The sequence below is a fragment of the Candoia aspera genome, chromosome 3 (assembly GCF_035149785.1).
Source record: "Candoia aspera isolate rCanAsp1 chromosome 3, rCanAsp1.hap2, whole genome shotgun sequence".
Taxonomy (NCBI): Eukaryota; Metazoa; Chordata; class Lepidosauria; order Squamata; family Boidae; genus Candoia; species Candoia aspera.
This window is the reverse complement of record NC_086155.1, coordinates 1,621,179-1,648,586: the sequence shown is the minus strand read 5'-3', so window position 1 is coordinate 1,648,586 and position 27,408 is coordinate 1,621,179. Positions and strand designations below refer to the sequence as shown.

At 48.1% G+C, this 27,408-nt stretch overlaps 1 protein-coding gene across 1 annotated transcript; it reads left to right on the top strand.

The window, feature by feature from the left end:
• Positions 1-2,708: 2,708 nt before the first annotated feature.
• LOC134493627 (BPI fold-containing family B member 4-like) lies at positions 2,709-23,658 on the top strand. The gene is made up of 16 exons (XM_063298316.1): positions 2,709-2,820; positions 3,340-3,415; positions 3,459-3,845; positions 7,061-7,165; positions 7,878-8,021; positions 9,148-9,208; positions 9,482-9,542; positions 10,835-10,926; positions 12,255-12,467; positions 12,920-12,973; positions 15,750-15,920; positions 17,316-17,383; positions 19,988-20,030; positions 21,159-21,222; positions 22,136-22,212; positions 23,543-23,658. The coding sequence occupies exons 1-16, from the start codon at positions 2,709-2,711 to the stop codon at positions 23,564-23,566; spliced, it is 1,752 nt and encodes a 583-aa protein (XP_063154386.1). The 3' UTR covers positions 23,567-23,658.
• Positions 23,659-27,408: the final 3,750 nt, after the last annotated feature.

The window sequence follows — 27,408 nt, the reverse complement described above, 5'->3', positions numbered from 1 at the left end:
ACCCACAAAATTCCAAACTTCGGCCACTTTATGGGTTGGAGTGAATTTTTTCAGCCCCTACCAAGCAGGTAGGATTGATACAGGCCAGGTCACAGCTGGGGCTCTGTGTTTGCCCAATTGCTAAGTTAGGGACTTGGGTTTTTTTGTAGCTTGGCATGTGGGGTCAGCTCAACCCATTTAGTTAATTTCGGCTTCAGGGTGCATCGCGCAAATCCCCCAAACTGGCTAATTCAATACCAGGGTTTGGGTGCTGTGTGAACAGGGTGACTAGCAGGATCTCCAAAATCAAATAACCCCAGCTATTCCTTTTATTTGATTATATGTGAGGTTGGCTTGTTATCAGGGCCGCAACTAGGGTCTGTGTCACCCGGGGCAAACGTGGATTCCGTGCCCATTTTGGCACCCCCCCCAGCACTCATTTTGGCGCCCCACCAGTGCGGCACCTGGGGCACAGGCCCCAGTTGTCCCCCCCTAGTTGCGGCCCTGCTTGTTATGCACATGTTTGCATCCAGGTTCAAAGCTTTGGCCTGTTGATGGTGCTGAGTGCAACACCTGTTGATGAACTGAATTTGTGGTTCAACATCTTCATTATTTTACCCTATCCCAGTGTTTCTCAGCCTTGGCAATTTTAAGATGTGTGGACTTCAATTCCCAGAATTCCCCAGCCAGCATGGCTTGCTGGGGAATTCTGAGGGTTGAAGTCCACATGTTTTAAAGTTGCCAAGGTTGAGAAACTCTGCCCTATCCCTTTCTCTGCATGTCTTGCTCATATCAGTGAGCAAAGGGGAAGAGCTGGATCAAACAGGCTGGAGTCATACTATATTCCCAGTGGTTTAAATTCACCAAAATTAGTTAGCTGTGCAAATACACCCTCTCATGCTGTAAGGTAAAGGTAAAGGTTTCCCTTGACGTAAAGTCCAGTCGTGTCCGACTCTAGGGGGCGGTGCTCATCTCCGTTTCTAAGCCTTGGAGCCGGCGTTGTCCCTAAGGACTCGTCCGTGGTCATGTGGCCGGCATGACTCACGGAACGCCGTTACCTTCCCGCCGAAGCGGTACCAATTGATCTACTCACATTTGCATGTTTTCGAACTGCTTGGTGAGCAGGAGCTGGGACTAGCAACGGGAGCTCACCCCGCCGCGCGGTTTCGAACCGCCGACCTTCCGATCGGCAGCTCAGCGGTTTAACCCGCAGCGCCACCGCATCCCTTCTCATGCTGTAATTGGCCTAATTAAACATATAGTGTGAATCCAACCCGTGAGTTGGTCTTACCATTTTTGTTTTGACCTGAAGATAGTGGGCAGTTTTCCCTTCCTCTGGACTCGTGCCCTTATGTCATAGGGAGAAATGTTGTGGATGGTCATGGAAGCAGCTAGGACAGCAAGGAGGAGACCTTTTGGAGCTCTGAAACAAGGCACTCGATTTATCTGGCCAGACCTCTCCAGAGAAGTCTTCACAGATGATCGCCCTTTCCATGGGTGTGTGTGTGTGTGTGTGTGTGAAAAAGTTGCCGAATTGAGGCCCCCCAAGTAGAGAAACCCAATGTTTCTGTCCCTCCTGCTAAGCAGAGACAATGCATCATAGATTGAGGAACTGGGTGTGCATTTGATACCTCTTGCTTAACACCAGTTCCAGAATTACAGATCATTACATATGCTGAACTTTGACAAACCCGACTAAAAAAAAAGAAAAGACAAGACTGAGCCCATTATCACCATATCCCTGGCACCCAGTCCATGACCACCCACCACTTGCCATTGATATAAATGGTAGTGCCACCTCTATACTTCCAGAACCAGGAGAAAGAGACAGCAAGGCCAATGAACAGCCTAGAAACTGACTGAAAATTAGCAGGACGAAGGCCAAGATTCTCCTTTCTCCATTAGGCTCAGGTAAGTTCTTTCAGACGTAGCCAAATTTAGGAATAAGAGAATTATTACACCCACATGGAGAAATCCTAATAACAGAATGTACTTAATTTAATTCAAATTATATTTAAATAATAACCAATCAAATGTGGGTTTTGTCCTTGACTTGACCTTTGGAGGGATGCAAATGCCCCTGACACATTGGTCAAAGACCAATCGGAGCTAGTGGCCCCCCAGATTTGTGCCAGCTGGATCTGTGGGGAATGATTTCTGCTGAGTGTGCCAGCTGAGTCTCCTTTTTATTCAGGATTGATACATTTTTGGGTTCGACACATTCTTACCAACATCCCTGATCTCCTTTTCCCAATACCTATTGAGAAAGTATCTGCTGTCAAAACGTAGATCTACTACCAATTCTAATTCAGTTTCATGAAAGGGCTGTTATCTGGAATAAAATAATTTCAGGGGACTTCTCACAAATGGATCTGATGTTCTTGCTCACAGCAAGAGGTGGCCAAGGAGTGGGCAGTGTCTGAGCGCCCCACCTCTAAGTGCACAAGTTGCTATGGTTTGCCACCTCCCTAGCCGCCCACTCTGCTGTTCAGTCCCAAGGGAAGATCTTGAGAAGGAAGTCCTCTGGGGGCCTTTCTCAGAAGGGGCGCTTTTGCTGCTGCATAAGGGGATCCAGCTCTTCGGAAAGAGTGGGCAAGTTTCTCCTTCCCTTAGTGAAATTCAGAGAAATCTTCCACTCAGTTTCTCTCCCCACTAATTAGATGGAGAGTTTTGAAAGGACATCTGTACTCAGTTCCAGTTGCATCTCAGCAGGTGCCACTTGAGCTACGATGTTAGCGGCCTGGGGCTTCATCGTTGTCTGCGCTTTGCTGACTCCCTCACAAAGCCAACTCCTCTCAACGGATGCTGTGATCAGAGTCAACCAGGGCCTGTTGCGTAACGGTAAGTAGAGGCAGCAAGGAAGGAAAAGGAATGCGAGTCACTTGGTCTGACCTCCCCCACCACCTGAAACGCTGTGGATGCTCCACCGAATCAAACCATCGCTCCCCCTAGTCCACTACTGTCCACGTAGCCTTGTACAACACCCATTGATGCAAGGATACGGCTGGCAGCAGTCTCTGGGAGTTAGAGAAGGTCCCTGTCTGGAAAGGCTGGGGGTTGAGCCTGGGACCTTCGCACGTAAAGCAGGTGCTCTGTCTCAGAATCATTCTGGAAAGACACTCCGTGCGATCCATCCAGGATATTCCCATATTCCTGATCCTCTGGGGAAGAAAGGAAAGAGATGAGCAGCAATGGGCGCTGCTGCACGTCTCTTGAAATAAAAACCAGCTCTGCCCTTCTCTACAAAAGACATCCCGTGTATGGAATTTGCTCATTCCCAAACAGCCAGGAAGAAGTGTGAGGGAAGCCGCATTGTCCCTCCCCCTGGTTATACGCTATTTCTTGTTGTTTGTTTTGCAGCTGTCACCAACTCGATGGCACAAAGCAACGCCCTTCAAGGCGCCATGAGAGAAGTGCCGATTGGCAGTGGAGGCGGGTAGCGACAGTGGTCTGCTAGGAGGCCTCCTTGGGGGCGGCAGAGGGGGAGGCCTTCTGGGAGGCGTTACTGGAGGCTTACTCAGAGGAGGTGGTGGTGGAGGCCTTCTGGGAGGTTTGCTTGGTGGTGGTGGTGGAGGAGGAGGAGGAGGGGGCCTTCCTGGTGGGGTCGCTGGAGGCTTGCTTGGAGGAATGGGTGCTAATGCCGGTGGTGGTGGCAACGGTGGAGGTCCAGGTGCCGAAGGCCTGCTAGGCCAAGGAGGCTTGCTGGGTGATGGAGGTCTGCTTGGCACTGCAGGAATTCTTGGTGGCGGTGGGGGCCTCCTTGGCAACGGAGGCCTGTTGGGCAACGGAGGCCTGCTTGGTGGAGGTGGAATCCTCGGCGTCCTTGGAGAAGGAGGTCTACTCAGCACAGTCCAAGGGCTGACAGGGTAAGAAAGTCTGAGTCTCGCTGCTCACCCTCTTCGTGGGAGCCCCAGCTTCAGATATCATATCCCTGGGCGAATAAAAGAGCAGCCTTTTCAGGCGGGCAATCATTAGATGCATTGCAACTTCCAGAATTTCCGAAAGGCTTACTGTCTGGAAGGGACCAGGTTTGATTTATGAGCCCAACTTCTCACTACGGTTGTTTTCTTGGGTCCCATCCTGGGCAACTTCTTCTTGACCTGCCCCAGGAGCATCTCCATGGGCGAGATCAAAGAAGTCAAGATGGCGGCTACAACTGTGCAGTGGAAGGTCTGCCCCTTTTTATGTCTATCCCACTTAGGACACATGTAAAAAGGAGGTGGGATTTCCACTGTGCAGTCCTGGCTACCATCTTGACCTTTTGAGCCCCTCACCCTGCCCCCTTCATGGATGCAGTTTGGACACAGAATCTGTGTGAGAAAATGCCAGCATCGCAATCAGAGAAAGGAAAGGTTGTCTGCAGAAACTTCACAGTCAGCTAAAGAGGCTGACTCTATAATTGGAGGTTGTGATTAGCCTCGAGGGAGCCCCAGGCTGCCGTTACTGAAACCACCAGCTGACTCCTGTATTCCTAGAGAGGGGGAGGAAAGGTCTTCTGCTGGTGCAGCCATGGCTGACTCTACCCCTGAAGTCCAAGAAGAAGCAATAAGCAGGGGAACCCTTCCTGCCCCACACAGACAGCAGTGGAGAATTAGGAAAGGTGGAAAGCCACAAAATCTTCTGTCCACTGAATCTCTCTTGTCACAAGGAAATGAAGCAGCGGGTCCTTGCTCTTTCTGTATAGACCAACTGGGCAGAGTCAAGTGAGAGGAGTGGGGCGACACATTGCAATGTGGCCAGAGATTCTTTTAAGCTTCTGAAACTCAGAAGGTGGAGAAGGTCTCCTGCAGTGTGAGCTCAGCCAGCAGTGGGCGGGATGTGCACAGCTGGATCCAGGGAGTGGCCAATGCCTCTTTGAGGGAGACCATGAGGCCACCTGCTTTAAGGGAGGTGGCGGTGTGCCCTGTCTTGAAAAAGCCATCTCTTGATCCAGCAGTATTTGAAAATGGTCACCCTGTCTCCAGCTCTCCTTGGGGGGGAAAGTTGTTGAGGAGATACAGCCCAGCTTGGTCCAATCCCCAATGTTACTTACTCTCTATATGAAACTGCTGTGTGAGGTCATTCATCGCTTTGGGGGGAGGTATTATCAGTACCCTGATGACCTGCAATTGTACATCATCACCTGAGATGGTGTCTGGAGGTGGTAGGAGACAGGCTGGGAAGAAGCGTGTTCAGACTACACCTAACAAGATGGAGGTGCTGTTTGTTCATAAATATTTTGGCCACCCAGAGATATTGGTCCTGGTGGTTGCTGTAGATGGGGTCATGGTTCCCCTGAAGGAGCTGGTCCATGTTCTAGATCTGTAATTCTTGCTAGAACAATTGGTTTTAGCGGGTTCTAGTGTGGGTAGCAGCTATGGCTAGAGGGACCTTTGCGCAACTTCATCGTGTGCACCAACTGCACCCATTCCTGGACCGGGAGGCCCTGCTTGTTGCCACTCATGCCTTAGTCACCTCCCATTTGATTTATTGTAATGGGTTCTACATGGGGGTGCCACTAAAGAGCATTTAGAAATTGCAGCTGGTCCAAAATGCAGCAGTGTGTGCAGTGTGTTGTGCACTGAGGTTCATCCATGTAATACCTCTGAGCTGTACTGGGTTCCAGTGCGCTTCCTGGTGTGTTTCAAGGTGCTGGTTACCCCCTGTAAAGCCCTATGTGGCATAGGGCCAAATTATTTGTGGGGGGCCCCCTCTCTCTCATTGTTTCTGCCTGCCCCACCAGATCTAGGAAGGGGGGCACATACTCCAATCTCTTCCATCAAACAATGTCAACTTGTTGGACTCAAGAGTCATGCCTTCCATGCCCTGGAGAACAGCTTCCCCCCTTAGATTAAGATGGTCCTGACGCTGTTAGCTTTTCATAAGGCATTTAAGTCCTAGCTGTTCCCCAGTAGGCAAGTTCTGCTGGCTAAAGCTGTGTTTTATAAACTGGGATTATTATTTTGACCTCAAGTGTTGTGGTTTGGATTGTTAAATTTTTACCTTAGACTATTAAGTTTTGACCTTGCACATCACCCAGAGTCACTGATATGAGATGGGTGGCCATAGAAATCATCTAATCAATTAAACAAACCAACAAATAAAACAGGAGGAGGCCGTGGCCAGGAGGGCCTTCACCCAGATTTCAGCTGGTGTACTAGTTATGGCCCCATCTAGGCAGGGAAATCTTGATTATTGTTACTCACACCCTGAACACCTTTGAAGATGACGTGGAAATTGCAGCTGGAGTGGAATGAAGTGGACAGACTCCTAGTTGTGGGAACCTGTGATAGTCACGCTCATTCTACACTGGCTGCACTGGTTGCCAGTAGGTGTCTGTGCCCTATTCAAAGTGCTGGTTATGATATAGAGAAGTGCCCAGTTGCATTGGGGACCTCCTTGTTAAATGTGATTCTGACCATCTGGTCTGGTCATCTAGGGAGAGCTTACCGAAGGGAAATAAGAGGGGTGGACAGGCCTTTTTTTTCTGTAGTATCACTGAATCATAGAACCATAGGGCTAGAAGGGACCTTGGAGGTCTTAGTCCAACCCCCTGTCCAAGGGAGGAGTCCTCATACCCCCTCCTTGTGGAATACACCACCCCCAGAGGCATGCATGGCTCTGACTGTTCTGACATTCCAGGGGCCACTTAAGGCTATCTTTCTTCCGCAGCCTTTGGCCACGGATGAAGCCTTTGGGTGGACATCTAGCTTTTTATGGATGGTTACCATGGTTTTAATTGTTTTCCTTACTTGTCTACTGCCCAGAATCTGAGTAACTGGGACAAACTATAAATAGGGTAAAATAAGCACATAAATTAAAATCATCCCACTGTAATATGACCAAGGAACAGAATTTGGGATTGGATGGTGGACTGTCAAACTTGATGGGCATTAAGCTAGGAGCTTTTCTGATTTCCAGTCTAAACTGGTTCTTCTGCAGTTGGTAGCTATTGGTTCTTGTAGATCAGGGTTTCTCAACCTTGGCCACTTGAAGATGTGTGGACTTCAGCTCCCAGAATTCCCCAGCCAGCAAGGTTGAGAAACACTGTTCTAGAGCAAAGGAGATGGAATGCTCTGAATGACTTTGCTTCTACTTGCAGATTACGAATTGTGGAACTGACCCTTCCCAAGGTCAACCTGAGGCTTTTACCTGGAATTGGGGTCCACCTGGATTTATACACTAAAGTGGCACTTAATGGGAAGAGGTAAGCAGGACCATAAGTGCCTGCACTAAGCATGGTGGTGGAAAAATAACGAATTGTGCATTGTGGCATCATGACACACGCTCCACCCTTTTGTACTTACATTCTGATATTGAATGGAAATGCGTAAGTCGTGGGATCTGCATGGCAATGCTATGGTATATGCTTCATCACTTAACTCCCCACACACCCTGGGAGATACCCATGAGTAGGACAACATACATCCAGAGACACTGTTTGACAGCAGCTTCCCCGTGCCAGACGAGAGCTGGAGGAAACGTTGCTTTAACTTTAATTCGAACTTATCTAATCCAGCCTCTCAGTGCAGTGAGAGAATTGATATGCTCTTCTACTCTGCCCCTTCAAAAGTCCTGACTGATGAGAATTCTGGGAGTTGAAGTCCAGCTCGTCTGGAGAATACGAGGCTGAGAAGGCTAGTCTGGATATCGCCACGGAGAAGGGTTGGAGGCTAAATAATGAGATCTCCACGTTCAGAGGCAGAATGAGGCTGAATCCCACACATAGACCTTTGTCCCTCTTTTCTTCTGAAATCCCTGGAGCAAACCAGGAGAAATCACAGAAGAAGACCAACTCCCAAATGCGCTGTGGCCAATATCAGTTTATAAAATCCACTTAGAAGTAGGAAATTCAAGAAACCAGAATAAATACAGTCATGGGTGACCTGGTCAGCCTTTTCTTGTGCCTTCTGTTGCAGCCTCCTTGGTTTGCTTGACATTGCATTGGAGGTGAACATCACAGCAATTGTCCGGCTGACGATGGGCAGCGCCAGCTACCCCACGTTGGTGATTGACCACTGTGACACGCTTCTGGGAGGCATTAAAATTAGACTTCTTAGAGGGTGAGCATCATCAAACGGGGCCTCAGTCCCTCCTTTGCTATCATCTCCTTGGCCACCTCCATTTCCATTTGTAACATTTGTATGCGCTTATTATAGTTTGTAATATAATGCAGATCGTATCTCACTTCTTGACCACTTGTTCAGCGGCCGTTCAAAGTCATGACAGCGCTGAACGAGCGGGACTTGCAAGTGGTCCTCGTAGTTGCAGCCATTGGGGTGTCCCCATGGTAACCTGATCACAATTCAGGCACTCAGCGACTGACTTGCAATTATGACATCGCAGCATTCCACGGTCACGTGATTGCCATGTTGACCTTCCCTGATGGCTTCCCACAAGCAAAGTCAATGGGGAAGCTGGCAGGAAGTTGCAAGTCACAGTCATGCGAGGTCCTCACTTAACAACCCACAGTGATTCAGTTAATGACAACAACCAGGACTGCTGAAACTGCCATTGCTAAGTGGAGCAATCATGTGACACCATGCTTTAAAACCACGTTGGTTAACATTGTTAAGCGAGGACTACCTGTAAGGACAAGTCTGTTTAGTTTAACCGACTCAAACACCAAGTTATCACTGGGTCACTTTGGGCTGCCCTCCAATTAGGCCTAATTATCCTGCAAAACATCATATTCGTGCCAACAGCGGCTCATTCTGCTGACTTCCTTACACACAAACACACAATCGGAGACAGTTTTGGATTTTTAGCTAGCTCTTGGTTCCTTCCCACTTTCACACAGCGGCAGAAAATCCGGGGGGAAGTCTCTGAAGTACCCAGTTGGAGAAGACTGTTCCTGGATCGCACACGGAGGGCTCCCATGTGCCCCTAAAAGTCTTGCCCCTCCAAGAAAGGCCGAATGGCCATCCTCAGTGCTATCCCCCCCTCCACTGTGCAGACTGTCGAGCCCACCCGGACTGAGAGGAGGCAAATCAAGGGCCGGAAGCACGCTCCCCTCTGACGGGCTGTTTTGGCTAGCAAGCCCGGGAGGGCTGCGGTGGCTGAAACGGGAGGATCTGGCCCAATCAGCCGCCGTGCCAACGGAGATGCTAGTTTGCTCTCCAGATGTTCTGCCGCAAATTTGTCAAACCACAGATGTTTCTAATGCCTTTGTTTTGTTTTTCTCTGCAGCCTTCTTCCAATTGTGGACAATTTGCTAGCACGCGTCCTTAACAGACTCCTTCCCGATTTGGTAAGTGAGGCGATGCGGCCGGGACACGCAAGTAGCTTGGAACCACAAACCCAACAAGATCTGTGCGAACACAAAGGCCCCAACGGGACACCAGTGCCCCCAGTCACAACACACGCTCACGTGTGGCACGACTCTCGGCCGCCTCCTTCCATGCAGTGAGGAAACTAGCAGGGACAGAAGGGACCGTCACTGGAACGGTTGCTTTGTCTCTTTTGCCAATTCGTTTCCTGACCGTTTGCTGCAAGAAACTCACGCACATCTTAACTTCTCCAGCTTTGTCCCGTCCTCGATGTTGTCCTGGGCCTAGTCAATGAGCAGCTTGGACTGGTGAACTGTAAGTTTCTGCCTTCTTCTTCTTCTTCCCATACATTTGAAGACTCTTCTCTGTGTCCCTTCATGGGTAGAGAGACTTAAAACAGGCCAGGGTGGAGCCGCAGCACTGCTCTTCCTCCACTGGCACAGTTCTGTGTCTCCCGAAAACTGGCTACTTCTTCTTCGTATTTCTACAAACAACGGATTTTAGCCACGTTGCAGGGCACTAGCTGAACGTAACTGACCTGACAGAATGTTATCAGGATTGTCCTGTCACCGCGTGGTAAGCCGGCCATCCACGTGGCTGAAGTTGAGGACAGATTTAACTGACTGCCAGGCTAATCTGTTTTCAGAGTTCACGAAATAGACAGAAGCGTCAGCCTGGCCACATAGGGTGGATTTCCACAAAGCGAGAAAACCAAACAAAGCATGCAAGGCTAACCCTGACCATGCTTACTACCTTGGGTGAATGCATCTGAGGCTGTATTTGCACCCGGTTAAGCGTATTGTGTGAACACAGCCAAAGTTTCCTAGCTATCAGTGCCATTACATAGAGGGCAGGAAAATACTTTATATTCTCCAAAACTTTATGAGTGTATATACAGGTAGTGCTCAACTTAGGACTACAGTTGGGACTGGAATTTCCATTGTTAAGTCATTGAGGTTGTAAGTCGAGTCACATGTGACCAGATCTGATTTTACGACCATTTTATGGCAGTTGTTAAGTGAATCATGGGTTGTTAAGTGAACCACTGTGGTCGTTAAGCAAACCCAGCTTCCCCAATGGGTGTTTTTTGCCAGAAAACATCACAAAATGTCACAAAATGTGATCATGTGACCACAGGACACCGCAACCAGTCGTAAATGCCCAAAATGTGATCACTTGCTGGGGGTGGGGGCGACATTTTGCGGCACTTGGAAGTACTTTACAGGCCATAAAACACCCATTCCAAGGCCGTTGTTTCTTTGGACCCTCGTTAAATGAACGGTTGTAAGTCGAGGACTACTGGTATGTTGATTTGCAGTCTACTTGTGCTATAGGGAGGCAATCTGAGAACAGTCTGAATTTCTTGGAGAACTGGGTTGGTTGGAACTTGTATCTTCTGGAGGATTATGGGAAGCCAGATTTGGCATTCTGATGAACCTCCAAGCAGCAGAGATGAGCTCTGGGCAGGGAAATGTAACTGTAGGTGGCACCAGCAAAGGCCCGATCTTGTTCCTCGAGGGATGTGCACCCTGATGATGCAAGTAGGGGGAGCTGGCAAGTGATGGAACCCTTTCAGTGGTACCTGTTGCCCTTCTCTTTCCACACAGCTCTGGTCCCTCTGGGTATACTAGGAAGCGTCCAGTATACAGTCTCCAGCCTCCCGTTGGTCACAGGACATTTCCTGGAAATTGATTTAAATGTAAGTCTGCATGTGGCAAGTTTGTTCTGCTGCTGAACCCTTCAGCTGCCTTCTGGTTGCACCCACACAGCACTAGAAGAGTTGGTCAGAGCCAACTCCCGCCATGGCTTCAGGAAAGTTGCTGCCTTCATTGTGGACTCACTAGGTAGGACTTCAGATGGAGAAGATGGGAATATGGTCTTTACCTTCTTTGGAGATGGTAACATCTAGGATTTACATATACTCATGATTATTCTAATCTCATCCCAGGTACACAAATCTGAGATCACAGGCATTGCACAGCATGTTTTCTTTGGTTAAAATTTAAGCCCAAAGTAATGTTAGGAAGAGTGAGAAATAGCTTTACCAACAGCCACATAGATACCTGGTTGCTGAATTAACCCACTTTCTGAACCTGCACATTACGCTGATCCATAAGCCAACCAAATGTCTTGGCTTCCCACAACACAGCAAGCCATAGAAACAACTAGCCAACGAAGGCCAATATATTGTGTGAATGCAGCTGCTAGATTTGTAACTGACCCAATTAAGCATACTGTGTGAACCCAGCCAGGGAGTTTTTACCCTTGGGCCTGATTTGCAGATGTTGCCACAGTATTTCAGCTGGCAAAAATCCAACTAGCTGACAAAGGACTCCAGTTGGCTGTCCCCAGATTACACCAGTGGTAACACAAGGAAGGTTTTTATATTGTTTCTGGAGAAGGGGAAGCAGTGCTGGATAGTGGGAGGGAGGAATACCTTTTGCAACCATGAACCAGGACCAAAGATCACATTACTGAGAACAGGGATGTGGTCTGCTTTTGGAAGAGCTGGTGCTCTGAATAGGAAGCCTCTTCCTTTTCTGATCCTACCTGCAAGTCCAACAGTAACATTACCTGATCAAACAAATCCTTCACAGGGAGGATCGTTGCAAATCGCGAGGCCTTGGCTGCATGCCTGCGCAGCTGAAGCTTTCTGCTTTTGCAGGGAATAAAGTGATCCTTTATTTATGCAAAGGATATTTTGCAGCAAATCCATGACTTTGTGGTCACATTTAAAGTTTAATGCCTTTAGGCACAATGATGGGTTAATGGTGGAGTGGTAATTGAGCTATCATGTATCATGCTAAGCCGAACTGTGATTTGTGTGGGTCTGGCATAGCACAGGGGAAAAAACAACCCAAATGTGGTTGAGTCAACAACTATGTTTAAAACAATCATGGTTTAGTGTGACTGGAAACCTGGCTGTGATTTCCATCATGAGGTCAATAAGGCTCAGGGAGACAGTAACATGGAACTGCCTATCCAGCATTTCTTGGGATTTGTCATTGTTTTATCTTTTCCTCCTAGACTGTGGTTGGGCAGGTAGCAGGCCCCCTAATCGACTATCCTCTTGGCAAGCCAGAATCCATCCCCATGCCACCAAGGGTGCCCATGCCGCCCATGCCACCAATGGCTGATACAACCAACTCTCAGCTGGGACTCTCAGTGAACTTCCTCAGCTCAGTGCTTGGTGTCCTGCAGAAGCAAGGCGCTTTGAATGTTGACATCTCTGATGGGATGGTGAGTTTGTTTGATCATGTATTCATGTAGTTAAATAATTTATATGGCTGCCTACATAAATGCAGTTGGGCAGGAACTCCAATATCTTTGTAGCCTTCAGGCCAGCCACAGAAGCGGGTGGCATCTTGGAGCATTAGAAAATTCAGAATTTCAGACAACTGAATCCTAGAGTTCTGAAGTGGGCATCTTCTGGCCTCTGGATCTTCTAACCTGGAACCTGCTCTCCTTGACTCCAACTGTTCAGAGCTTGATTTTGATGACCCAGTTCAACTGAAACACCCAAAAGTATTCTCCTTTTCATAGGTTCTAGCTTGAGCCTTATCAGGGGAAAGAGGCTAAATGTTGGCACTTCCTGATGCAGAGCAAGGCCCCGGTAGTCAAGAAAGAAAGAAAGAAATAATCCCACACAAATATTCATGTACACAATGGCACATTTGTTTTTCTTTTACCAGTACCCTGAACTTCCTCCTCTGACAACCTCAACTCTCGGGGCATTGATTCCGGCGGTAAGTCTCCTCAGTTGAGGCTTTGAAAAAAACCAGTGGTTTTCAGAACTCAGCCAAGCATTAATGTGCAAGAATTGCTGCACACAGTGCCCTCATGAGGTCTTAGACTGTGGCTCTAGGCTGGGAAGACTGGATATCCTTCCATGAACCAGCATGGTGAGGTGATGCTGGACTGAGAAAGAGGCATAGATTGTGGTCTACCCTCAGCCATAGAAGATCATTAATGACTCTCTCTCAGCCCAACCTTCTTCACAGGGTTATTGTTGTACAAAAAAATGGGAGGAGGTTGTGTTATGTATGCTTCCTTGAGTTTCTGGAGGCAAGGCAGGCTATAAATCAACAATTAAATAAACGGTCTCACCTCTTAGAAGCTAGGTGACATTCCTTCTAAGATGCATCCTAGGTTTCACAACAGAACCACAGAAGTTGCCAGCTAGCAAATCATTATATTTATTTATTTATTTATTTATTATTCAAATTTAATTACCGCCCATCTCCCCCAAAAGAGGGACTCTGGGCGGTTTACAATAAAATCAAACTCCAATCAGAATTGTTAAAATCTCATAAAACCGGACCGATTACAATTATTATAAAATGCAAAAAATAAATGTAAAATCTAAGAGGCTATAAAATTCCAAGCTGGTTGGAGGGATTCTAGAGTGCGAGCCACCCCCAAGAATGGTTACCCACCTTCCCGCCCCAGGCGAGACGGCAGAACCAAGTCTTCAGGGCCTTCGGGAAGGTCAGGAGTGATGGGGCCTGCCTCCCCTCCAGGGGCAAGATGTTCCAAAGGGCGGGGGCCACTGCAGAGAAGGCCCGTTTCCTGGACCCCACCAGATGAAATTCTCTTACGGACGGGGTCCGTAACATGCCCTCTATGGATGATCGGGTGGGGCGGGCCGATGTAATGGGGATGAGGCAGTCCCTCAGGTAACCTGGCCCCATGCCATGTAGGGCTTTAACACCTTGAATTGGACTCAGAAGCAAACTGGCACCCAGTGCAGCTCGCGCAGCAAAGGTGTTATATGTGCCGACCTAGGGGCACCAAAAATAGCCTGCGCGGCTGCATTTTGGACCAGCTGAAGCTTCCGGATACTCTTCAGGGATAGCCCCATGTAGAGCGCGTTGCAGTAGTCTATGTGGGAGATGACCAGGGCGTGAGTGACTGTTCGGAGGGCTTCACGATCCAGGAACGGGTGTAACTGGCACACAACCCGAAGTTGCGCAAAGGCCCTCCTGGTCACAACTGCCACCTGCTCTTCGAGCAGGAGTCGTGAGTCCAGGAGGACACCCAAGTTACGCACCGGGTCTGTCTGGGGCAGTGCCACCCCATCCAGAACTAAAGATGACAGTTTCTCGGAAGATGAAGCCCCATCAACCCACAGCCACTCCGTCTTGCCAGGGTTCAGTTGAAGCCTGTTGTTCCCCATCCAGACTCCCACAGCCCCCAGGCACTGAGAAAGGGCAGCCACCGCATCACTTACCTCCCCCGGGATGGAGATGTATAATTGGGTATCATCTGCATACTGATGATACCTCAACCCGTGGTGACAGATGATCTCGCCCAGCGGTTTCATGTAGATGTTGAACAGGAGAGGGGAGAGAATCGAACCCTGCAGCACCCCACACAGCAGGGGTCGAGGATCGGATCTCTCATCTCCTATCACCACTGATTGGGATCGACCCTGGAGGAAGGAGGTGAACCAGCGCAAAACCACACTGCCCACCCCCAACTCCCTGAGCCATCCCAGAAGGATACCATGGTCGATGGTATCGAAAGCCACTGAGAGGTCAAGGAGAGTGAGGATGGATGCACTGCTTCCATCCCACTCCTGCCAGAGATCATCCATAAGTGCAACCAACGCAGTTTCTGTCCCATGTCCTGGCCTGAAACCTGACTGAAAGGGGTCCAGATAATCCATTTCATCCAGAATCCTCTGGAGCTGCAAAGCCACCACTTTCTCAACCACCTTCCCCCAAAAGGGGAGGTGGGAGACTGGACGAAAATTGTCCAGCACAGTAGGGTCCAGCAATGGCTTCTTGAGGAGGGGGCACACCAGTGTCTCCTTAAAGGGCACCGGGAACACCCCCTCCCGCAAGGATGTATTTAGCATCAACTGGGCCCAACCACACGTCACCTCCTGGGCTGCCTTCACCAGCCAGGAGGGGCATGGATCTAAATAACAGGTGGTGGCATTCACAATCCGCAGGATCCTGTCCACTTCCTCGGGTCCAACCGGATCAAACTGCTCCCAGATAACAAGGCTAAAACGTTCCCTCGGCATCTCCTCAGACCCTGCTTCACGCATGGAGTCCAACTTAGACCGGATCCGATTTTATCCTGCAGATGCTCAGAAAACTCTTCTGCACGGCCCTGTAGGTGGGTCACTGGGCCCACCTTCCCCAAAAGGGATCGGGTAATCTTAAACAGGGCCGCCGGGCGGCATTCTGCAGATGCAATAAGAGCGGAGAAGTACTGGCGCTTTGCCGCTCTTACCGCCACCAGGTAGGCCTTAATAGTGGCTCTAGCTTGTGCCCGGTCGGGTTCGGTCTTTGTCTTCCTCCAGCGGCGCTCCAGGAGTCTCTTACGCCTCTTCAGGACCCTCAGCTCCTCTGTGAACCACGGGGAGTGCCGGGTTCGATGGGGCAAGAGAGGCCGCACAGGCGCAATCTTGTCCAAGACCCCAGCCACCTCCCTATTCCAGGCAGCAGCCAGGGCCTCCGCCGGACCGTGCTATATTATGCTAGCGATATCGTTTCTCCGGGTGATCCGCAGGTCTTTCAGATGTTCCCAGAGCCTTGGTCCCTCCTCCTGAAGGTGTCTGTCTCCGAGGTCCCAGTTGTGAAACTGCAGAAAGATATGGGCCTGATTAAACTTCAGGCTACTTCAGAAATAGTGGCAACCCAGCCTGGTGCTGCTGACAAACCTCTCTGTGTCCTGAACATTGTGAGTATGAAGTTATGGCCATGACATTCCAGAAACCCTCTTTCCTGGATGTTCCTTCTGCTTGGCAAGGTGGGAGTGGCAGTGGGGGCGGGGGGGGGGCAGATTTTATCCATGACTGTAAAAAGTCTGACCTTCAGTTGTCTGAGTCATCTTACAGCACTCCAGCCTGCCTTATTTCGTGCTAGCTCAGTCTCTGCCTCAAAGCCTTGCTTCCTGCACACATAGGCCACAATTCCCCACAGAGTTTGGAGCCAATTGGAGAAGGCTCTCTTGTGGGATCAAAAGGGCTATGTTTTAGATTCCTGATGGGAAATGCATGTCAAGTAACATAGGGATGACTCCTACCTGTTTATGGATTCAGTGGAAGTAAGGTGATCTGGTACAAGGTGATGGGGTGGGGGGACAAATGATGAAATGTGCATTGTGACATTATGATGAAAACCATAAGTATGAGAGGCCAAGGTTTGTGTTGTGATGCACATTTCATCATTGTTGCATCACTGCAATTTGTACCATATGCTTATGCTTGAAGGTCTTCAGCCTTCAATACAGGTAGTCCTTGCTTAACGACCACAATTGGGACCAGAATTTTGGTTGCTAAGAAAAGTGGCCATTAAGCAAATCTGACCCAATTTTACAACCTTTTTTGTGGTGGTCATTAAGCGAATCACTGGGCATTGAGCAAACCAGGTGGTTGTTAAGCAAATAGTGTGTACCTCATTGATTTTGCTTGCCAGAAGCTGGCTGGGAAGGTTGAAAATGGCAATCGTGTGACCATGGGATGCTGCAATGATCATAAATGTGAACCAGCTGCCAAGTGCCTGAATTGCGATCACTTGATTGCAGGGACGCTATGATGGTTGTAAGTGTGAGGATGGGTCGTAAATGAGTTTTTCCAGCACCATCGTAAGTCCGAACCACCACTAAAAGAATAGTTGTTAAGTGACGCTACCTGGAGAAGGGTGTCAGACCTTTGGTAGCTGCCTGAAAGTGATTTTTTCCAAGCACAAATTTCATCAAGGTTTCTTTAACAAGATTTATTAGATGACAGCGGTAATGATACAAGAATTCCAGCAAGTGAACCGTTTTCAGTTTAGGACCAATATAGCTACAGTAAATTAGATTTATAGAAGTAAATTACACTTGGCAGATCCTTTCTCATAAAGCGCATGGGAGAGAAGACAGGGCTCTTCTCTGATAGAGAGCAGTCTGCAGCTGTGAATTATTCATAAAACAGTGGCGTGAATCCTTGTTGGTCTGAGCACTGCCTTCCATTGCACCCCACTGGGTCAGCAAAAGGCCATCTGGTCCACAGTCATGGGTAGTAGGTTTAAACCCATAAAGGGAGTGGCTTGCTTAAAGTAATGTCAGGATGAATCCACTTTGTCGTTACAGAATACTTCTTTGCTGGCCAAATTTTCTGTTGAAGATAACAAGCTAAAAATTAGCGTTCAGCTGGACAAGTGAGTAAAGACTTCTTTGTATGGCTTGTTCAGTGATTTTAACCAGGTGTTCTCCTGTTGCTATTTTAACACTTACCTTCTACTTTTTATAGACTAATGTACTGAATGTTAAGGGTTCTGCTTTAATCACGTGTTTGGCAATTTTTAGGATGTGTTTCTTTCACTTTGCACTCTGACTTTAAAACCTTAGGAACAGGCTATACATAGGCTCCCAGAGTTGGAAGGGACCCTTGAGGCCATCCGGCCTACCTGTGTGCATTTAGCATGCGTGCGCGCGCACACACAGCTCAGCACAGGAATCCCAAGTGAAGCAGCCCAGCCTCTGCTTGGACCCAGGCGGCTGAAAGGGAGTCCACCACCCCTTTGGGTCCTTGGTTCAACTGCTCTTACTGCTAGGAAGATTCTACTAGCGTTCTACCATTCATTTGGAATTAGCCTTATTTGAATTTAAACCCAACCCCATGATCACACAAACATATGCCCTGCTTCTATTAGTGATGCACTTAGAAGGAGCAGGGGTGTGTGTGTGTTGAGTGTATGGTCACAGCTGCCATCTTTACCTTTTTCACCCCTCCCAACCCCGGTTTCTAGTCCCTCGACCATCTTTGCTGCCCTTCCCTGAATCTGCTCCAATTCCTCTGAATCTTTCTTTTTTCCAATACTTTTATTAAGAATTATATTAAACAGATAAAACGAATAAAACAAGAACCTAATACAAAAATACATTAAAAAAAGAAAGAGAAAAAAATATTAAGGAAGTGCAGAAGAAGGGGAGGAGGAGGAGGAGAAGAAGAAAATTTCCCCTTCATCCCCAGAAAGTATATTCAACATTAACAACTTATCACTGTCCCTTAAAATACAACCAAATAGATCCTCCTTCCGTACCTCAGCACATTCTCTATAAATTCATCTCTAAATCTTCAGCTCTCCTTATTAATTGGCAAAGGTCCAGTAAAAAATTAACAAAAATACCCAGCAACATAAAGTCCCCTTTTCCATTTAATCAAATTCCCCCTAATCCCTCTCTTTAGTAATCAGAATCTAATCCCAATGAACAATTAAACATTCCAAAATATTTATCTGAATCTTTCTTAAATGCTGCTCAGAAACGGACACGTTTGATGCAAAAAACCCTGGATCTGTTGCTTCACCGTCTTTGTGTGGTCAAATAATCAATATATCCTTTGTTTACTACATAAAGCAAACATTCATTGTATTAAATGATGGAACATTAGGTTGGCTCGTGATGCCCAACCCGCAATCCCTCTTCTGCCAGCTGCCCACACCGAAGCTTGCAAGGGCACCCCCAAAACCCTGTGTCAAAATTCAATCCACGTTGGGCTTTTGTGCACATCAGATTTTAGAATGGTTTGTTTTGTTCTGTACACTGCACTTTATACATTTCTTTGCAACTACCTGCCTGCAAGAGTCTTGGTGGCTTAGAATGAGAAAACGTAATCCCAGCAATCAATTAGGAACTGAGTTGAAGAAAAAACAACTGACGGTTTTCTGGGGCACAGACAAGTTTAGTGCAAAAGCTTAAGAATAATGAATGTTGTATTTCTCACATTTCTGCAATGTTGCGATCGCAGGTCCCAGTACGCCCAGCAAGAATGGGAGATCTGTGGCCCCAGGGCATTTGGTGTGGGCTAGTTAAGGAAGGCAGCATTAGAATTTAGGATTAGTGTTTGCAGACCCCCCTCCCCCTTCTCCATGCTTTGCACATGGCAAAAAGGCAGAGCTCCAATCATGCCATTGTGGTCATCATCTTGACTCATTTTTACCGTTCCCTGTGAATGCCCTGGCAGTAGGAGTTTGGGGAGAGGGGGAGAGACCTTCCAGAATAAGGGAAGTCAAGAGAGACCTTTTGCACCAGGTGCAGTTTGGGATCCAGGACTCTCATATTCTCACTAGAGGACCCCCCTCCCTGGAGCCACCTAAGGAAAGAACTGATGAGTCCCCAGTATCCATCTCCATCATCTCCATCTCCATCTTCTATCTATCTATCTATCTATCTATCTATCTATCTATCTATCTATCTATCTATCTATCTATCATTTATATAGATGCCCATCTCACAAACATAACTCTGGGCAGCCTACAATAAAACAAAATACTTAAAAACAGGTCTTAAACAACCATTCAAAACAATTCAACATAAATATTTATTCACTTATTTATTTTATCCAATTTGTCCCCGCCCATCTCCTCCCATCGGGGGACTCTGGGTGGTTTACAGTAATCAGTTAAAACAACAATCATAAAATCCACAGTATAAAATTACAATAATAAACAATATAAATAAGAGTAAAGATAAAAAGTCCAAGTGGCGGAAGAATCTAAAGCAGTCCAAGTGTGGGAGGAGAGGTCCACAGCAGCCATCCCCACGTAGATCCATTCCCCTCTCCGCCCCAAGCGAGGCGGCAGAGCCAGGTCTTCAGACTCCGCCGGAAGGCCAGGAGCGATGGGGCCGATCCCAAATAATCTCAGATGCAAATAAGACCATGGGAGAATGCGCCAAAACTCTCCCACAGAGTACAGCTGTCTTGCTGGATCCCTGCAGATGCCTCCGTGCTCTCACTCCCCTTTCCCTTGTTTCTGCAGGTCCCATATTGAGCTGGCTTCCTCCAACATTGGGAAATTTGATGTAAGAATAAAGTTTGGTTCTTTGCTGGGGTGTGGGAAAGGCGATGCCTGTTTTGGGGTGGAAGAAGGATGAAAAGGTAAAATCTCTGAGTCAAGCTTCATCCCCAATGACTTCATGGACAGGTTTGTGTATGTGGCCAGGTGTTGCCATCTGCTGGGACCTGAAAGCAGTTAATTGTTCCCTGGGCCTTCTGCCATAGCAGAGCTGAAGTGCTCTCCAACCATCCCTGAGTTGGCAAAAACCCCACACTGGCATGAAACACTCTGCCCCATCGCCAATTTCTCTCCCTTTTCCTGCCTCTGTTCCCACTGGTCACTGCAGTCCCCTGACTTTCTTCTGAGGGAATGGACAGAAAACCATGTCAGATTGTCCCCACCTTTAGGTTGTCCTTTGACGATGTCAGAAGAAGTGGGGAAATGCTGTTAGCCTGTACAGCCAAGGAAAAGTGAAGCTGGTCTCACTCCCAAGCTGGGGGGGGGGGGGGACATGAAGCAAAGTCAGGGGGCTGCCGCAGGGGGAAAAAAAAAGGCTGCCAAGGGACGTGTGTGCCGCGCTTTGGGGCAAGTGAGGGAAGGGCTTGAGACTCAGGAAGCCCTCGTGGTGATAGAACAGAAGGCAGAAGGAAGAGGGGCCGACCAAGGGCAAGGTGGATGGGTGACGGACTCGTCCCTGGGGGAGCTGGGGGTGTTGACGACTGACAGGAAGCTCTGGCGTGGGCTGGTCCATGAAGTCACGAAGAGTCGGAAGCGACTAAACGAATAAACAACAAAACATGTTCACCTGTAACCTTTTCAACTGCATGTTGGTTCAGTGTGTACCATGCCAATGCTTATTGGAGAGTGAGTGTGTGGGGCAGAAAGGCTTAACTTAAATCATGCCTCAGAGATCCAACTCTGACTGGCAAGGGCAGAGGGTGGCTTAGAAGCGGTCTTGTTTAGCTATCCCAGCTTAGAAGCTTTGAAGGAAAATCTTACTTGGATTCCAGAAACATTTGCAACTAAGAGTCATTTCTGGATTACACTGAAGGGTTTCAATGTGGGCTCATTAGAGTAAATCAAGAGGAAGCCTCGATTGCCTGCCACCCTTGGATGAGCTGCGGGCATTAAAATGCTTTTCCTCTGGGTACAGGTCTCCCTCATGGAGGGGCTGGTCGGCAATATCTTTGAAGTGGCATTCCTTCCAGCGATGAATGGTAAGCGAATTCCAAAAGCTGCTTTGGGAGAGACTAACTCATAGTTTTTCTCAGCCTGGGCAATGGCCAGAGGTGAGGACTTCAGCTCCCAGAATTCTCAGCCACAGCAAACGCTGGATAGAGAATTCTGGCAGTTGAAGTCCACACCTCTGGAAGTTGCCCAGGCTGAGAAACATGGCTCTATCCACTCTGTGGACAATTGACGGATAATGTGCTATCGATGCTGCCCCCGTTTGGGTCGACCTTTATGCTAGCTGAGGAATAGACAATGGCAGTAGTTAAACACCCCCGGGGCAACGCTTTTATTAAGCAACTGGAAAGAGACCTTGCTGTCTGTGAACTTGTCTGTACCGGATTGTCTTCTTAGATGAAGAGGAGGACCATCTTCCCCGTACAAACTGGGCCTTAAAGACCTTACATTGCATTAGTGGCTCTTCCAAGCTAGCTGGGAAGAGGAGAAGAAAATGATTTAAAATCCCCTGTTTTGAACCCATAAATTCCGGCTGTTAGTGCTGAAGCTGTTGCCATCTTTCCAAGATGCATAGATCCCTCGGCTGATAGAAAAAAGAAGGGAGACCAGCTGGTCAATGCTGGAGATCATTATTAACGTTTACTGGGTGACAAAGGTAACCAAAGCCAAAATGTGACATGGGGGAGGGACGCCAAATTGATGGACCTCGTAGAGGACCGCAATAGCTGTGATTTTCAGTTTCCAAAGAAAAAGTGTCTCCTTTGCAGCTATGGGGAACAGCCACAGATCTCACATATGGAACAAAACGATGAAGTGGCTCATCTGCAACACAAGATATTGCAAAATACAGCTTGTTTTTATTTCGTGGCAGAGGCCACAGAAAAGACAAGGAAGCAAAGCCTCTTTGCTCAGAAATCTGATCAGCTTTGTTTCTGGCTGCAGATGTCTTAGGTGGAGGCATTCCTTTCCCCAAGCTGCTGAACATAGATTTCAACAATGCTGACGTTGATGTCATTGAAGTAAGTACTACAAAAGGAAGTTTGTTTGTAATGTATACATAGGAGAGAGAGAGAGAGTGGGGGGGATTGATATCCCATTGTCAAGACCTGTTAATGCTTTAATTCAGGGTTCCTCAACCTTGGCAACTCTAAGCTGTGTGGACTTCAACTCCCAGAGCTGAAGTCCGCACAGCTTAGAGTTGCCAAGGTTGAGGAGCCTTGCTTTAATTGGAGAAAGGTCTTAATGCATTTGTGGTCACCACTATTGATGACCACAGATGGTAACTGGTGAGAAGGCCCCATTCATATTTCAACACCAGCGCTCCTTTGTGAGTGACATGCCTTTCCTAGAGTATAAGAACTGGAAAGGCTCTTTGACCATCCCCTTCCTCAGCTAAGTCTTCCCTACAGGAGCATCAAGCCCAGAACAGCTGAGGGAGAAGAAGTTCAGCAAGAGAAATCAGGCATTTCCCAGAAGGACAATGCTTGGCAGAATTTGGCTCCCAACCGATGTTGGAATTGGAATCTCCCATCACAATAACTTCTTGCCTCTTTGAAAGATCCACCATTTGGAAGGCACCACCCACATCTTCTTGGTCTGAAGGGCAAGAATAGAGATCAGCAATATTATAGCTTTTTTCTTCCTTCATTGATTATTATCCAGATGTTCTCTACAGCATCCATGGGATTTCAGGGCAGCAGGGAATATTTTTAACATACAGCACAATTCCTCCTCCTTTTAAACAAATGGTATCCTTTAGCTCAGTGTTTTTCAAAGCTGGCAACTTTTGTGTGGATTTCACGTCCCAGAATTCCGCAGCCAGCAAGGGAATCCCGGGAGTTGAAGTCCACACATCTTAAAGTTGCCAACTTTGAAAAACACTGCTTTAGCTGCTACATTCCAGTCATCATCCCTTCTCCCTTCCCCACCATCTCCATTATACTTATTAGACCATATTTTCTCTTCTATACTAACATCAGAAGCTCATCTTTTTCATTCCAGATACTCTCAGCCTTAGTCAATAAGCAACGAAGGCCACAAACTTTATGAGCCAATGTTCTGATTTTTCATGGAATGGCTTAACTGACTGGTAGGATGGATGAGATGGCCATCTGGTCCTCCAGGCTCTTGAGCTTCCTTCCCAGATTTTGGTGACATGGGTGCAGCTGGAAGGGATAACACACATCTCTGGGATGTGTTGGAACTATGCTCCTCCAAATTCCTAGGCAGCAGGATTAAGATTAAGAATCACCCACCTCAAGGAAGTAGCAAGAAGAAGGGGCCATAATATGGGAGGGGCCATAATATGGGAATTCACAGATTGGGGCTTTTTTTTTCTTTTTTGATCAGGATCTGCTGGTGTTGTCTGCATAAGAGAGGATCCCAATGGAGGACAAAGACTGAAAAGAGGCCAGTTCCTTGGAGCAGGATCGATCCCTCCCCTTCCAGACTACATAGCTTTGAATCACTCCTTCTTTCTGAGAAAAAAAAAACCTGAATTTGTCCGCAGGAAGACAGGAGCTGGTTTCTCAGGATGGACAGAGCGTGGCCTTTTTAACTGCGCTCACCAGGCTTCAATACAGTTTCCGAGAGGGCGTGAACCAGTCCCTGCCTGCGCAAATACACAGCCGGCAAGGCTGCACTTCTCCCGCCTGGCTCATTTCAATAAAAGCTTCTGCTTCCACTGCACTTGAGTCTGTAGCCTGGGCTGCAAAAGACCTCTGGCAGTTCGGGAAGAGAGGGGAGGAAACATCATTATATCTGCTAAGGAGGTTATTAGCAGCTCATCGAGGCACCTACTGGAGCCTCTGTGAAGACACCAATCTCAGCCCCGCCAGGCACCCACTGCCTTTGGGAGGGCTAAGTGGCTGGAGAATCCACAAAGACACCAGAGACACTCCAAAGGGGGGAGGCCCATTAGAAAAGCAGGAGGAAAGCGTTCGACGGCATTCACAAAACACAGGAATCAATTCAGTCACAATATGGCAGGCAGGGGCGGCAGAGTTGAATCGGTAGTTATTATTTCAAATTATATCCTACTTTAGTACCAGGAAGGGACGCGGTGGCGCTGCGGGTTAAACCGCTGAGCTGCCGATCGGAAGGTCGGCGGTTCGAAACCGCGCGGCGGGGTGAGCTCCCGTTGCTCGTCCCAGCTCCTGCACACCAAGCAGTTCGAAAACATGCAAATGTGAGTAGATTAATTGGTACCGCTTCGGCGGGAAGGTAACGGCGTTCCATGAGTCATGCTGGCCACATGACCACGGACGGGTCCTTAGGGACAACGCCGGCTCCAAGGCTTAGAAACGGAGATGAGCACCGCCCCCTAGAGTCGGACACGACTGGTCTTTACGTCAAGGGAAACCTTTACCTTTACCTTAGTACCAGGAAAATAACTGACATTTTGGAGCTTTTGGAGAAGCCATTATCTCAGGGGGTGGGGAGGTGTGAGAAAACTGAAGGCATTTTTCTGACCATTTTGACACTTCTGAAGGGAAACAGAGGAAACGCAGGAGAAGATATATTTAGCGGTGATTTCACTGAAAATTGCAAGAATGGGAGGAAGGCAGCTAGAAGGAGCTCATTGCTAGAGCTTACAGTCAATGATAGGCCACAAACACAGTAAAGCGGGGTCTTGAAGCTTCAAAGGGGTCTTGGAATTTGTGGATTATGGGATGGGTCCCCGTTGTGAAGGTGGAGGAAAGGAACTTGCTCTGTTGCCTGCATTAGTAGTGCAGGTGAGCTTAACATCGAGAGGATCCTCTAGATCACCCTTCTCCAATTCGATTCCCGCCAAGAATTTCTGGAAGGCACCAGGCAGCTTTCATCGTGGCAGCATTAAGGCTGGTAATCCTTGGTTTTCACAACAGTAGGACACCAATGTGCCCGGAATTCACTGGACCAAAGAATATGGTATCCTGAACCCTGTTGTGGATTGATAAAAACAAACTCCTCCCCACCCAGCTGGTAGCTCCCTTCCGGTGGCTTCAAGGTACATCCAATGTGCCATGAAGAAACATCAGTTGAGAAATTTGCTTTCCCTTCTGGAATTCTCCAACATGGTCCCTCCAAGGATACTTGGGAGAAGAGTCCGTTGATCTGTGGGAGGATGGGGGAAACGAACCCCTTTTTCTCGGCAGGATGACTAGCAGAATAACCCCATTAGACAAAGACTCCAGATGCCTTGAAGCTGGGCCCTCATTGTCTCTCTGTGTCTCTTCCCTCCCACATCTACACAACTGAGGCTTCCCTCCAATCATTGGCATCCATGGGTGTATGTATAAGTGATGTCTCACACGGAGACTCAAGTGATGCAACTGGTATGAAATTACGTAATTCATGTTATTTGTGGAACGATGTCTACATCTGCATGTCGTTGTAGCATCTATGCCTCTACCATGCCTTCTTTCCAAACACTGCCTTCCTTGCACAGCCATAACTCATTCCAAGACTCTGTGAGACTCCTTCCACATAGATTGCACTTCTCCCCCCCTCCCATTAATGATCATTTGGGGGAACAAAGAGTTCTCCCTTGCATTGCCCAGCCTTCTCCAACCAGCTTCACCCCATCCTCATTCTTCACCTCCCTTCATTCTCATTTATGTATGCATCTATTTTACATTTTTATAGCCTGCCCAAACCACCACCACCACCATCATCATCCATGATAAATCAACCTTCCCCCAAGATTTAACTTGGGTTGAAGGCTCAGTGAAATAAAAATGTCTTCCATGATCCTTTAAGTGTCACAAGGGATGGGGTTGTCCAAACTCCTGGGGCTGGGAGTTCCAACATGGGGGTGGGGGGCACCATAGAGAAGGTCTGTTATCTTGTCCATGTGCCCATCACTTCAAATTGCAGGAGGGGCACTCTTAATAGGCCTTCTCAAAATATTCTCACTAGATGGACCAATTTAATGCTGGCAAAGTGATGTGCTTTTCAGAGGAAGGGAGGGAAGGGAAGAGGAGTGACGAGTGAAGAGGATGAAGGAGTGAAGAGGGGAGGGGAGGGCATCTTTGTGCCAAGGACATGGCAACATTCCTCCATTCAGTGGCAAAGGAAATAGGGAAGAAGCCAAGCTGAGACAGGATGGCTGGTTTCACATATAATACTAAGTCATAAGTTGGCAAATTGCAAACTGTCCAGTCTGGATGGCACGTTTGAGAAAACATACAATACTACTGGGAAAAGTGCTGAAGTGGGTAACCCAAATGATTAGGAGCTCAAAGGAGAAAAGGCTAAAATGTTCGGGACTCCTTAATTTGGACCAGAGGCGACATGGCCTGGAGAAAGTGGGCAGGCAGTTTTTCTCCCTCTCTCCAGACCCCAGGACCAGGGTCAGCCAAGGATGCTGCCTGGAAGGAGATTTAGAGCACACCAACGAAAGAGCTTCTTCACACTGTGTTTCATTAACCTCTGGAAGTTCTTACAACAAGATTTGGTGATGGCTACTAACTTTAAAAGGGGGGAATGGGATAAATTCATGGATCTGTCAAAGACTTGAAGACCTCGTGTTGCTTCCAGGTTGGGGGCAGCCTGCCTCCAAATCTCAACTGCAGGGCAGAGACTGCAGGAGAGGGATAGGTCTCCACCTCTGCTTGAAACACCCTTGGCCACTAGAAGAAAAAAATGCTGGACCAAGATGGGCCTTGGTCCAGTAGAACTATTGTGCTTTTATAGAGCTGGGTAGACCCATCACCTGAAGGCAAAAATGAAGGAAAACACATTCTAGCTTAGCACATCCTGAGGACCCACTGGCAGGCAGCCTCACAGAAGCCAGCAGGGCTGGCAAAGTGTCCCAAAGGGTCCTTTCCCAAAGGGCCTCTCCAGGGGTGAAGTAGCTCTCCTCCTTGAAGCGGCTGCATCCTTTGGAAGGCGTACCTGGCTGCTCCAAAGGCTGCCTGTCCCTGGCTGTCTATGCATGCAGAGAACATCCCAGCTGGGCTGTCCGTGAGGTCTGTGTGCTGCGCAGGTGCCCACGAGAAGGACGATGGAGACGGGCTTGCAGCAGAATGCCAGCTTTCTGAAGGAATGTGAACACTTCAAGTGTTGGAAGTCCTGGCAGATCCAGCATGCCTCATTAGCATGTGAATTAACATGTAAATTGAGTTGTCCCACAATGCAACTCTGAGGAAGCTGTTTGTTGCCACTCCCACTTTCCCTCTTCCTTCTTCTCCACCAGAAGCAAGCACAGGGATGTGTGCTGCTCTCCTCCATTC

Excerpts from the sequence above, each read along its gene's own strand:
- LOC134493627 (XM_063298316.1), top strand. The coding sequence starts at position 2,709 with ATGTTAGCGGCCTGGGGCTTCATCGTTGTCTGCGCTTTGCTGACTCCC. Across the intron at positions 8,022-9,147 it reads AAAATTAGACTTCTTAGAGG|CCTTCTTCCAATTGTGGACA; the intron begins GTGAGCATCATC and ends TTTTCTCTGCAG. Across the intron at positions 20,031-21,158 it reads CCAACATTGGGAAATTTGAT|GTCTCCCTCATGGAGGGGCT; the intron begins GTAAGAATAAAG and ends CTCTGGGTACAG.